General features: G+C 33.5%; 2 protein-coding genes and 1 pseudogene across 2 annotated transcripts; 2 read left to right on the top strand and 1 right to left on the bottom strand.

Annotated features, from left to right (window-relative positions):
- Positions 1–283: 283 nt before the first annotated feature.
- Positions 284–4,246, bottom strand: LOC115706196 (26S proteasome regulatory subunit 8 homolog A). The gene is made up of 9 exons (XM_030633761.2): positions 3,881–4,246; positions 3,096–3,193; positions 2,746–2,970; positions 2,553–2,615; positions 2,287–2,450; positions 1,588–1,744; positions 1,355–1,453; positions 988–1,098; positions 284–832 (listed from the first exon to the last, which is right to left on the bottom strand). The coding sequence occupies exons 1-9, from the start codon at positions 4,074–4,076 to the stop codon at positions 692–694; spliced, it is 1,254 nt and encodes a 417-aa protein (XP_030489621.1). The 5' UTR covers positions 4,077–4,246; the 3' UTR covers positions 284–691.
- Positions 4,247–5,143: 897 nt separating this feature from the next.
- On the top strand, positions 5,144–9,275 carry LOC115706194 (uncharacterized). The gene is made up of 8 exons (XM_030633760.2): positions 5,144–5,541; positions 5,655–5,872; positions 6,106–6,241; positions 7,471–7,552; positions 7,934–8,109; positions 8,231–8,368; positions 8,495–8,634; positions 8,747–9,275. Exons 2-8 carry the CDS (start codon positions 5,755–5,757, stop codon positions 9,007–9,009), a joined length of 1,053 nt encoding a protein of 350 aa, XP_030489620.1. The 5' UTR covers positions 5,144–5,541; positions 5,655–5,754; the 3' UTR covers positions 9,010–9,275.
- LOC115708525 (U6 spliceosomal RNA) lies at positions 6,756–6,849 on the top strand (annotated as a pseudogene).
- Positions 9,276–13,647: the final 4,372 nt, after the last annotated feature.

The following is a 13,647-nucleotide window of genomic DNA, read 5'->3' as shown; positions in this document are numbered from 1 at the left end:
TAAGAAAAAATTAAAAGTAATTTATAAAAATTATTTAAATTTATATATTTTTTTTAATTACAAGATATATTTATTATTTTATAGAGTACAAATAGAACTCCTCAAAATAATTCATATAACATAAACAAGTTTTAACCCTATTAATATTTTCACATACAATTATATTTATTTTTTTAATAAAATGCATACGTATAAATTTTAAAAAAATATATATCCATGCATACCACACAAACATGTACAAATCTAACACAAATATAAACACTAAATTAATTGTCTAGTAATGTTGAAGCGCTAAAATGGAGCATATATATTTCTTCGAGATTGAAAAAGGTGTGAAAAGTGAAACAATTCATGATGGACCATTATCTCAATCAGTGATTCGGTTCAATCAGGTTTTCACAATTTTAATGGGTCATGTTCGAGCTTAGAAATAGAATCTGTGAGAACATGAAATGAAAGCACTCGAGCCATTAAATTTCATAAAAAGTATAACCCCTAATAAATCCATCCACAGAGATCAGACCGTGAAAGAAAATACCCAGTTACCAACTCCGAAAACAATAAACACGCACAAAGTCGAAGGTCAGCACAGTCGGAGGGCTTGAGAACTTTGCATACGAAAAAAGTATTAAGCGCGAGTAAATCTTCTTGCCTGCCTTGTTGCCTTGCAGCATAATATTCGGCTAAAGAACTACTTCCATAGCTTGCGCAACGACATGTTTTTGTCTGTATCCTTCTTCATAACCTTGGCCACTGCCATCTCAAAGTCTTCTTGGGTTACATGAACCCTTCTCTCCCTCAAAGCAAACATCCCTGCTTCTGTGCATACAGCCTGTAGACAGAACCAGACATTGCATGTGTCGAATGTGTATAATTTTAGTATTAAACCAACTACACTGTATGGTTGGAGACCCGTAATTAAAGAATTAATGGAAATGTTCTACACCAGTAGATGTGCATTTGACGAATTTGGAGAGAGAAGTTTACCTTCAGCTCTGCACCAGATGCCCCATTCATCTTCTCTGCAATTTTTTGCAGATCAATCCCACGCATTAAATTCATTCTCCTTGAATGAATTTTCAAGATGTCGAAACGAGACTGCAATATTGTCAAGAGTGAATAAGTATTGCATCTAGAAGACTTATTAGCCAATACACAGTTCTATAGAATAAAGCTGAACAGAATTTGCAAGCCAAAAATGCAAATAACATAGTAAAATGTCTAGGCTCCAGGGAAACAAACCAGAGGACTATGTAGATGCAATAGAATAGTAGCAAATCATTCTAGTTGACGAAATGAAGATGCTTGAACAAAATTAAAAGCCTTTTCAACCTATACCACTAAAAGAATTCACCTCTCCATTAGGATTTGGAAACTCGATCTTTCTGTCAATTCTTCCTGGCCTGAGAAGGGCTTGATCCAAAATATCGATACGATTCGTTGCCATCAATACCTGTAACAGGTTCAAGTAAGCAATGAATCCAGAATTATGAAGGATAATACTTATATATAATATTGATATATATATACATCAAAAAACAATAACAGCTCTTTTATGTGTGTAAGGAATCAGAATCTATGGAATACCTTGATCTTGTTTGATGCTTCAAATCCATCCAACTGGTTGAGAAGCTCCAACATAGTCCGCTGCACTTCACTGTCTCCATTGCCACTTCCAGACTCCATTCGAGCAGACCCAATACTATCAATTTCATCCATGAAAATGATTGATGGAGCATGCTCCCTGAAACAAACAACACATGCTCATTTAAATGGTAATGTTAATATGAGCACAAAGCATGCAATCAACCAGAAGAAGAGCAAACATCAGAAGTTCAAAGACACAAAGCTTCTAGATGCCACTAGCTGGGGCACATAGTTGTTGCATAATAGTCACTTCATACATATATACAACTGCTTCAATTATACTGCATCAATATTTTTTTACTCATCAGTGGAGAAAAAAAAGGATTGAACTTAAAATCTTTTCTAGGGAGATCCTATAGAAATGGATAAGATATTTCGCCACAATGGCATTGTGATACCACCGGGAAGGGTGAAAAAAAAAAATTAAGGAACCCAAAAATTGAAAAATTGGATCTATGTCCAATGGATCACACCTACCAAGAAAAATTAGATATATAAGAGCCTCACAACACCAGCAAAACATAATGACACAAACAGAATGGGTGACAGAAGTTATTAAGGCAACATATTAAAACTATACCACGTGAATGAAGGAAACTAGCACTAATACATGGACTAAAGAAAAAAATCAGAACAAACCTTGCCATAACAAAAAGTTCCCTAACCATTCTAGAACCTTCTCCAATGTATTTCTGAACTAATTCAGAACCAGAAACTCTGATAAAAGTACAATCTGTATGATGTGCCACAGCTCGGGCCAACAGAGTCTTTCCTGTACCAGGGGGCCCATAGAGAAGGACACCCTAAAATAAGATAACAGAGATTTAGAATGATAAACATTCAATGATTACAAGAAGGGTGTTGCTAACCAGATGCTAATGCTACAACTTGAAATCCAGCATTACCTTCGGTTGAGCTATTCCCAGACTCTCAAACAATTCAGGGTGTTTAATTGGAAGCTCAATAACCTGAAACACATCATAATTTACAAATCAATGCTGTAATAATCAATCAGAAAACGATACAGCATATGCGACGAATTGTATACTTGAAGTAAAGAAATGGAACTTAAGCAACTAAGGATATGGCAAGAAGTACCTCTTTAATTTCTTTGATCTGCTGGTCAAGCCCACCAATCATATCATATGTTGAATCTGGAACCTTTTCAACTTTCATAAGGTTAACCAAAGGATCTACTTTACTTGGCAATACCAAATGAAGAACATAACTGTCATTGCGGAGAGCAACTCTAGTGGATGGTGTGATCTTTGTGATATCAATGCTTTTATCAATATCAACAACGTATTTTCCTTCCGGATGAACCTGCAATAAGAAAGAAGTAAATATATGTCATTAGGTTGAACAAATTTAGAATAAACAGCCATTACAGTAGGAAGATTCAAATAACACAAACTTAGCAGAGAGTCCGGAGACCATGTGAAACTTACCTTAACTAGGACCTTGTTTTTTCCCATTACTTTGACTACTTCACCAACATAAGATCCAGGCTCCTGAAGCAGTTGTAGCTCTTCCCTAAGCATCCTCACTGTTGTACACATTTAAACATCTTTCACTAATGCAACATTCCAAATTTAAAACTATGCCCATAGAATCAAAACTGTAATAAACCAACTCTGAATAAAAACAAACTACCAACATATATCCTATGGAATTTTGAAAAGAAACACTAATCAGTTGCACCTAGATGTACCGAAACTCACCAAGAAAATACTTACTTGCTAAAGTACTTGTTCGATTAAAACAGCACCAAACTAAATAAAATATTAACCGGATGGGTTTTCATTCACGTTACCACCGATGTCAGTAACACAAAAATTCGTTCTCAGTACCAAATTTAAACAGGGGATGGTGATTTATAAATCAGAAAACAGGAAAATGTAGCAAAATTTTAGCATGATACTTTATGTATGTACCAAAATTTGCTCAGTAATCATTCTAATCGAAATTCAAATTGCTCATACAAAGGATCCCTCCCAAAATCCCCATTTTCAAATACCACTTTTTAAGCGTTTCCTACACAATATATCACTTCTTCAGAGCGACAAACAACCCTATAAATTCCACAGTTTACAGACTTCAAATGGAACAAACCCTATGAACAAAAACAAAAACCCAGCCCCAAAATTCATCATAAAACAAGCAGATAAAATCAGCACCAAACGAACACCACAATTATCGTAACCAAGAATTAGGGTTAGGCCAAAAAGCGAACCTCTTGAATTGAGCTCATTGCGCTGAGCTTCGAGACGATTAAGATTGTGGGTTTTCTGGCGGACCTGGAGTTGGAGCTCGTGAATGTGTTGGAGGTAGTACTGTCTGAGACCTTCCCCTTGCCTCGTCGACTTGGCTGAGCAAGTCTCCTCCGGCATGGCCTCTGGTAATTTAGATTCCACCCCGACTGTTGCCATTGAAAAGGGAACTATGAGTATGGTTGTACCTAAAATATTCCAAGGAGAGGAGAGTCAGTTTCCTCTTTGTGCTGCCTTGCCTTGCGTAAGAAGTCGGTCGTGATTTGGGAAAGGTGGGTTTGAGTGTTCGGTCTCTTTTATTCTCTGATCATTTTCCAACTTCAAAATGGGCCACACTTAAATCATAAACTGAATTGGGCCTTATGTGAAGTTAAGAACACAAATACCACTTCTATAAAAGATGCAAATTTACCAAAACTAACACAATATCTGAGGCTAGCAGATAAATAGCATTTTCAGGAATCATAAAACAGCATAACACATTTGAAATATTTCTTTTTTCTTTGGAAAAGATCATATTCTTTTTAACCAGTTAGCACCTCCTGTTGGATTGTTAAAATTAAATGTGGATGATGTTATTTATTGTGAAAATACCAGTATTGGTTTTGGAGTTTTGGTTCGTGATTCTGATGGCTTTCCATTGGGGTATTTTGCTAAATCTTTGGCTGATTTTTTCTCCTCTAAACAAGCTGAAGCGTCAGTAATCTCGTATGCTGTAAAATGTTGTGTTGAAATCATTGTCAGTTCAGTCAATTTTCTTTCTGAATGTATCTTCTAATGGAGTTGTATTATTAGATCTATTAGGTCTTTATTATTTGTCTTTTTGAGTGTATATTTTCAATATATGATGCAAAATGGTAATAGCAGCATATATGAGTTAGCAAAAATATACACTACAGATAGAAAATAAGATTTCTTGGTTAAAAGAAACTCCTCCTTATATAATAACGAATACATTATTTAACTCTCAACAACAAAATTAGTTATTATATCAAAATAAATCATATTTTTTCATACTTATACATTATCAAAATTCCACATTTTAATATATCAATTCAATATAAAGTGTTTTGAAGTCGAATTTCCTTAATATTTGTTTGGGCAATTAGAAATGGGCCCGTAAGCCCGTATTTGACGAAGCTGGTTGTAGGCCCATAAGAAAAAACGAAAAAGAGGCATGAGGTGTGACCCCTAAAGCAACAGTCCCAGTGGTACGGCCCCTGGTGGCTAGTACGATACACACAGAGATCCGATTTAGGAAAAATAAGGCCCAAAATTAGTCTCTATAAAACCGACTCACTTGTTCTTCCATCTTCTTTGCGCCTAGCCCTTTTCTTGCAGAGAGCTCTGTTCTCTTACTTTTTATTTTCTTTTTTTTTTTAGTTTTTTCTTCTTTCTTTTTTTTTTCACTTTTCTTTTTCCTTCTTGATTTAGAACTTTTTAATTTTATTCTGGGCAATTTGGTTTAAGATTTTATCATAATCAGAGCCATTGTCAAGGGTTAGGAGGTGTGGATCGGTTCTTGAATTTCTCAAAATAACTCGTGTTTTCCCACCTGTGTCCAAATATACCGCCAATTTCTATTTGCACTGAAATTTCTTTGTACAATCCCAGATTTATCAACGTAATTCCTATTCTGTTTAGCTGATCATTTTGTTTCTATTTATTGCCCATTTTGCCTTTGAGATTGATTGTTTAGGAGAGTAAAAATTGAAACTTTATGTGTGTTGGTTTTAGGGTTTTTTCGTTGCCCTGTTTAATTGGAATATAGATCAGAAGAAGGATTAGTTTTGTTTTTGGTATTTGGGTTTTTATCTGATTTGGAGTTTTGAGCGATATGGATAAGAAGAAGGTGGCTGTTCCACTTGTTTGCCATGGCCATTCGCGTCCCGTGGTCGATTTGTTTTATAGTCCCGTCACGCCTGATGGGTTCTTCCTCATTAGTGCCAGCAAAGGTGCGTTTGATTTATAATCTTAATGTTGTTTTTAATGAATTAGTTTATTAGACAAGTGAATAACTATTTGATGTATAGGAAGATATTGAATTGTTTAATCCAACTTTAAATTTTCTTACTTTATTAGTGCATTGCAAGACAGTAGGAAAAATGTGTAATGAAATTGTAGTAATGTTTTAGTTAAGATTGAATTCATGTAATGAAAAGTCTTTATGGGTGGTCGTGTGATTTAGATTCTAGTCCCATGCTGAGAAATGGGGAGACTGGTGATTGGATTGGAACATTTGAAGGGCATAAAGGGGCAGTGTGGAGCTGCGGCTTGGATACTAATGCTCTTCGTGCTGCAACTGGTTCTGCTGACTTTTCTGCGTACGTCTGTTTCTTTTTTCCTCTAAAACATATTTCAGTACGATGGCTCTTTGTTGCTTTCTATTTATATTCTTAGCTAGATTCAGCCACACAATATTTAAATGAACTAATATCTGGAAAGTGGTATGATTTCATTTGAAATATGCCTAATTGTTAAATATTGACTGCAGTTGGAGTTGGAATGTAATCATGTATGTGTTGCTGTATGTATATTTGAACTGAAAGCGGTCACTTTCTGTCTTTTGTTTTTCAATATTTTTACTACGCTTCCCTTGCATGTATTGGGAAGGTTATTTTGTCCTTAGGAAAAGATACTTCTTAGCAATTTTAAGAATGTTTATAAGGCTTGCCTCATAGTGAGGCTTTCACAAAAAAGTCTTAAGCTTTGAGCCTTAGGGGTGATGATTATGTACCCTACTCTAAGGACCGTTGCAACATTTTTTTCATTTAAAGGAAAGAAAATGAAAAAGACAGTACATATTTGTTTCTTAGAATTGTGGCAGTAAGAATGTGAGATACATATGGGGGCATCCAATAAAATTTGAATGGTATAGAGAAGATTAGCATGGCCCTTGCGCATGGATGACACGCACAAAAATCAATTTCTTATAAGTGAAAGATAAATATTAATGAGGAGCAAGTGCACTTGTGTAATACAACACTTGCTTTAGTTCTTAGTTTGTATTACTTATTTTATCATCTGCAACTCTGCTGCATGCATATTGATTTCTTAAGGGTACCTTGTTATGTCAATTTTATTATTACTTTAATTTATAATTTAGCTAAATTCAGAACATCCCTTTTGTATTAATTAGGTCATGATATGCATTATGATTTTGATGATCTCTTAGATTTCACACAAATTATAACATTTATTCTGATTCATGGATGATTTTTGTTAGCGTTTAGTTTATACTGAACTAAAAGTAACTGAAGGATGGTTGACTTTTCCTTCTTTTGTTCTTTATTCCAACCCTTTTTATTAATGCTTGTTGGTGGAACATCAAGCTGCGGAGAACTACGAACCCTGAGAAAGACACTCACAAAACACACTGATGTATAATTCATTTTTGTTGTTAATTCCCTAACTGTGTTGATTATAGTAGTTACATATCATTGTGTAACTTTTATGTGTCTTTAGCATTACTCTAAAATTCCGGATCGGTAAATTGAAAAGAAAAAAGATAGTAATGGTAAAAAAAAGTTGACATATTAGACCTGACTTGCAGGAAAGTTTGGGATGCCTTAACCGGGGATGTACTACACTCTTTTGAGCACAAGCACATTGTCCGAGCCTGTGCCTTTTCAGAGGTGGCTTCTTCTTCAAGCTAGTTTCCATTTGCTTACCTTTTTTCCCCTTTATCCTTCATAGTTTGTAAATGTTTCACCTTCCTGTCTTGATAGGTTTAATGCTTCCACATAATGTGGAAGTCTCTGAGATGTTTATTTTTTATTGCTTTGCTTATAGATTTATGTAATGGCTATTGTTTGCATTATTTCTAATGGTTAGTTTTATGGTTTTTCTTTTCCTTTCAATATACATTTTAATTATCATATGAAATGGGCTACTACTAAACGTCTCTTGAAACCTTTTGTTCTAAGACTGATGGTGTACTTTTACTAATAAATATTATTCTCATTAATATATTTTGTAAATCATATTTAATGGCTGACAACCGCAATGCAACACAGGATACACACCTTTTATTAACTGGAGGATTTGAGAAAGCTCTTCGGATCTATGATTTGAATCGGCCAGATGCCCCTCCTAGAGAAGTGGACAAATCCCCTGGTTCAATTAGAACTGTTGCATGGCTCCACAGTGATCAGACAATATTAAGTTCTTGTACTGATATGGGTGGTGTGAGGTATGCATATCTCTGTGAAAACACTCAAAGTTAAAAACTATCATATTATTTTAGAGGCCTGTGCTGTGTCCCATGCTTGGGTTTTTTTTATTTATTTAACTTGTGACTGTTGATCATACAGATTATGGGATGTAAGAAGTGGTAAAATAGTTCAAACGCTTGAAACCAAGTCATCTGTCACTAGTGCTGAGGTTAGTCAAGATGGTCGCTACATAACAACTGCTGATGGGTCTACTGTTAAGTTCTGGGATGCAAATTAGTAAGCCACAAACTCACTCGCTTTTGTTTTTGCTGGGCATGAGTGTCTTTACCGTTGCTTGGTTTATGATGTGCTTTTTCTGTTGCTTGGTTTATGATGTGTTTTTTCCTGCTTACGTGTATTCAGTTTTGGGTTGGTCAAGAGCTATGAAATGCCATGCACGGTAGAGTCAGCTTCGCTGGAACCAAAATACGGGAACAAGTTCATTGCTGGAGGAGAAGATATGTGGATCCATGTATTTGATTTCCACACCGGTGAAGAGATTAGTACGTGCTCCTATATCTAAATTCTTTCTTATTAACAGTATAAAGATGAATGTGCTGAGATTTACATGAAAATAGATTTGAGTTAGGTTTTAATTCACAAACATTAATGCAGCATGCAACAAGGGTCATCATGGTCCTGTTCACTGTGTGCGTTTCTCTCCTGGAGGGGAATCATATGCCTCGGGATCTGAGGATGGAACCATTAGAATTTGGCAGACTGGCCCTTTGACAAACGATGACACTGAAGCTGTTACAGCAAACGGGGCAGCTGGAAAAGTCAAGGTAACCGTAGATGAGGTTTCTCGAAAAATTGAGGGGTTCCAAATTGCTGATGAAGGAAAATCTGCAGAGAAGGAAGAGGCAAGAAATGAGTGATAATCCTAAGTGATATAAACCAGACTTTTTGTTTTCTTTTTGTACCATTTTTAGTTGCTGCTGCTGCTGCTGTGGTCAGATGTCAAAAATTTCCATATAAGATTTTAGGTGCTGCATTCCTCTCTCCTTTTACTTTTCTTTTTTGTTACTTTATATTCTGGCAGAATGTATATGCAAGAAGACGACAGGTATATCTTTCTTATTGAAACAGCTTGATGTTGGAAACTTTTTGAAGATCAATAGAATTAAAGTGTTTTGATTGTTCCTACTCTCTCCCAATTTTCAATCTTCGGTAAAACACAAAATTTCCCAATCTCACAGACGCATAACAGCTTTAAATGATTTGGAGTCGCCATTTTCTTCATTCTTTTCTTTTCCATTTTTTATATGAAAGGGGTTATTTGATCAAACGTTTAAATAGACCAAGCGTGTCATTACAATGAAACTCCATTTTGTATTGAAACTAGATCAATAAAACCATTGGAGGAAACAGCCAATTCCCATTTGGCTACCTTATGTGTTACGAAGTTTAACTGTCTGGTGTGTTGGGGTTTATCAAATATAGATTTGGTAAGATGTGTATTTAATATCGTAAGGATAGCACAGGTTGGTGGCCTAGCTATCCTTTATGTATTAAAAATTTTGTTTTGGCTGATGACATGAATTAATGATTTTTTTTTTAGTTATTGGCCTCTTTGAATTCTTTGTTCTTAGGTGGTATTCTCTGAGGCTATTCTTTATTTTCCTATCATAGTTTGAAAATAATTTAATATTTTCTATTTTAAAATACAGGTAAGTAAAACATAAGGGTAGATTTAGATTGGTATTAGATCATTTCTAATGAAAAGCTAAAATAGTGTCATAGTGTTATATTTTAATATTCTTGAGAAAGTTAGTTCTCCACTTTTGCTAATAGTGTGTTAAATTTTGCACATGCTAAAAATTTCATATATTTTGATGAAAATTCCAAAATTATTATTAAATTAAAGTTTCATCCACCAAACAAGGTAGCCAGTAAAATCGAATATTCTCCAATCTGAAACGACAATCAGAATAGAATATAGAGGCTTTAATAAATGTGTGAGTCACTATATTAATTGATCGTTAAACAAATTTAAAACTTTTACAATCATTAATCACTTAGTCAATAATAGAGATCATCCTAATAGAACTTCATTAAGCTTGCATAGCCGTCAAGCAATCAGATTTAAGAGAGACATGTTGCCATTGATGATCTTTAATCCAATTGAGTGTCTCACGTATATCCATTTCCTCTACCAAAGCTGGTGAAACAAAACCCATGAATGAGCTTTGTGCATCCTTCCACAAAGAAACCTTTGTCGTCCCTAGCTACAAAATCGAAGCCATAACAATTGAAATCCTCAAATAGAGTTGTATCCACATTGACTTTAATACTACCGACTTGAGGTGAACTACATTGCTCCACACCATCTCCTTTCTGAAAATTAAGCCAAGATGACTCGAAATCCGAGTTTTGAGAAATTCTCCACTGATTAAGGTACCCCTTAGCAGAGGCGACAATACTAGTAATTCTCAAAGATTTTTGCTGCCAAACACGCTCATGTTTAGCATTCCAAATAGCCCAACAAATAGCTGCCATCAAATATTTTTTATCCATATCAAGCATTTGGAAACAAGACACACACTAGTCAATAAAAGTATCACTTAGTTGCACTGACGTTCCAATACATTCGCGATTCTAACATAGAGAAATAGAAGGACGAGTCACTAAAGCATGTAAAATATACTCCTTCCCAATATTACAAACTAGACACATACTACTAATAGCCACTCTTTTTATCCGTAATTGTGTCATAGTAGGAAGACATCCCTTACATCCCGCCACAATAAGTTCTTCATTTTTAGAGGAATTTTTAAACTCAAAAGCTTCCTCCAGAATTAGAAATCTGCAGTAACATAAATATTCCAATTCCCATTAAGTTACTGAATGCTAAAAGTTATATCAAATCTGGCTAATAATATACTTTTTTAAGCAATTTTTGAATTACAATTTTACAATTTATCATTAATGATATACTTTAGTATACACTTTAATTACAATATTGCTATTAAGTATTCTTTAAATATTTAAAATATTTAATTTATGAATGATTATTAATGCTATTTTATATTTTGTCCTAATTTTCACCTTAAAATGTTATTGTGCATGGAGCACAATAGCAAATATTATAACAAATATAGCACTAACTCATATTTTTGGCCAAATTTATTACAAATTATATACTATGCATTGGAGATGGTCTTAGGCACCGATGACGTCTTACAAATAGTTAGTGCGATATTCCATAATAGTTATTAAATTAATTATGTGGAACTTAATCTTTAATTGGACCAATACTTATATTTTTTTTTTGGTGGTGCTAAGCACCATAAGTGACTTTTTAACATTTTTCATAAAGAAAACGAGAAATGCTAAAAGGCACTACTTGTTCCTAGTGCTGTAAATATAGGCTAGACATTTTGACATGTCACAAAATTGACACGAGCACGACTAGACACAAAAAAATACAGATTTGGACACTACATAACACGATGTTAGAAATTGGCACGACACAACACGAGAAATATATCATTAAGCACGACCCGACACGAGAAGCACGAAAGGCACGACACGTAAGTACGAATAGACTAGTCCAAAAATTACAACACGCGACAAGCTCGAAAAGCACGACACGATATATTAAAACATGAAAAACTAAGGGGCATTTCGACACAACTATAGTTGTACTGTGAGAAAAATAACTGCAGCAAAATTGTGGAAAAGGCTGAGAAGCGTATTTGGTAAATTATATATTTTAAAGTGCTGTGATTTGTTAAGATTCTATTATAAATGATAATGATAATATTATAATCTATTCATAATAAATATATTAAAATTTATGTTATATAAATTTTTTATTTTTTTTTACATATTTTTAATTATTTTCTCTAAAAAATATAAATTTATATGCATTTAAGAAAAATAAATTATAGTATTTTTAAATTATATTTTTATCATATGTAAAAAAAATTAAATTTATAAGAAACTCTAAGTTAATGTGAAATGTTAATATTAAAAATTAAAATATTAACATAAAAAAAAATTAAGAAATTTAAATATTATTTATTTTAAATATTTTATTATTTTAATATATAATAAATACGTAAATATATTTTTAGTACAATTATAGGTTTTTAATTAAAATAACTTTTTCAAAAAGTTGGTTTATACTAGCTTTAGATTTTAACTGTAGCTTCTCTATAAATTCTTCCATAAGTTGTTTTTAAACTATCTACCAAATATTTTTTTATCACAGTTTTTTTTTAAAAAATAGCTTTTAGCTTTTCCAAAAGCTGTGCCAAACAAGCTTTAAGATTATACATAAATTTATTTATAGGATATGATATAAAAATTTGAGTATTTATAAGTAAATATTCAAATTCTAACAGGGCCGACCCTGAAAATATATGGGCCCAAGACGAATTAAATTTTGAGGCCCTCAAAAATATATATAAAAAAAATATCAAAAAAAGAATGTTATGGGGTTTGAACCCATGACCTTAGACATTATGTCATCCATCTCAACCAACTAACTATGAATATTTGTTGCTTATAATATACTTAAATTTCACTTAAATAAAAGCCTAATAATTATTTTTTTTTTTTATTTTGGGCCCCTGACAAGTGTGGGCCCTAGGCATGGGCCTAGCCCGCCTATGCCTAGGGCCGGCCTTGAATTCTAATTATAATTTTTTTATAATATAATTTATAAAATATTGTTCAAAAGTTATATAAATATAACTAAAACTTTAAAATATACATATAATTTAGTAATTGTAAAAAAATATAAAAAAAAAGTAAAGTACGAATTTAAGCCACAATATGAAAATGAATTGGCCTATTTAAGAAATACGGATTGGCACGAGCAAAACACGGCACGTATCCTAGCATTGCATGAAAATACTGGACCTACGGGCTGTGCCAGGCCTACCCTTTAAAAATATTGGTACGACACGATCCATTTTTTGAAAAGCACGGATAAATATGGGCCTAGCTAGCACGACACACACAAACTTACACAGTGTTGGTGTGTCTATCACCATCATCAGTGTCATACCACTGTTGATATAATTAAGTATCAGGTCTTGTATACTTAGTATTTCCAACCATGTTTTCTAAACACAATATTTAGTTGAAATAGGAAGCGAGACTTGAAAAAATAAGCTTCAACCATATAAAAATCACTCTCTATAATAAAAAAATGGACAATAAGCTCTCTAAATATAGGGAGTTCTTTTTTGTTAAACTTTTTTAATTTCAAAATACTATTATTTTTACATTATTTTGTAAATTAATTTATATTTGTTAAATTCATATTATAAAATATTATTAAAATAATTAAATATTAACTATTTCCAGAGAACATAATGATGAGTTACAAGCTACTTTCATGATTTGTTTCGCTCTTCGGGTATCAACTTGGGCTCGGTTTTGAATGGTATCCGCCCATCTATTTCCAGAGAACAGAATGATGAGTTACTTATTCCCATCTCGGAGGATGAAGTTAGGAGAGCGCTCTTCCAAATGCACCCGGATAAGTCACCTGGGCCAGATGG

This window comes from Cannabis sativa, chromosome 1 (genome assembly GCF_029168945.1).
Source record: "Cannabis sativa cultivar Pink pepper isolate KNU-18-1 chromosome 1, ASM2916894v1, whole genome shotgun sequence".
Classification (NCBI taxonomy): Eukaryota; Viridiplantae; Streptophyta; class Magnoliopsida; order Rosales; family Cannabaceae; genus Cannabis; species Cannabis sativa.
This window is presented reverse-complemented; position numbering and strand designations above follow the sequence as displayed.

Excerpts from the sequence above, each read along its gene's own strand:
- LOC115706196 (XM_030633761.2), bottom strand. The coding sequence starts at position 4,076 with ATGGCAACAGTCGGGGTGGAATCTAAATTACCAGAGGCCATGCCGGAG. Across the intron at positions 2,616-2,745 it reads AGATCAAAGAAATTAAAGAG|GTTATTGAGCTTCCAATTAA; the intron begins GTACTTCTTGCC and ends GATGTGTTTCAG. Across the intron at positions 833-987 it reads CATCTGGTGCAGAGCTGAAG|GCTGTATGCACAGAAGCAGG; the intron begins GTAAACTTCTCT and ends TTCTGTCTACAG.
- LOC115706194 (XM_030633760.2), top strand. The coding sequence starts at position 5,755 with ATGGATAAGAAGAAGGTGGCTGTTCCACTTGTTTGCCATGGCCATTCG. Across the intron at positions 8,369-8,494 it reads AAGTTCTGGGATGCAAATTA|TTTTGGGTTGGTCAAGAGCT; the intron begins GTAAGCCACAAA and ends ACGTGTATTCAG. Across the intron at positions 8,635-8,746 it reads CCACACCGGTGAAGAGATTA|CATGCAACAAGGGTCATCAT; the intron begins GTACGTGCTCCT and ends ACATTAATGCAG.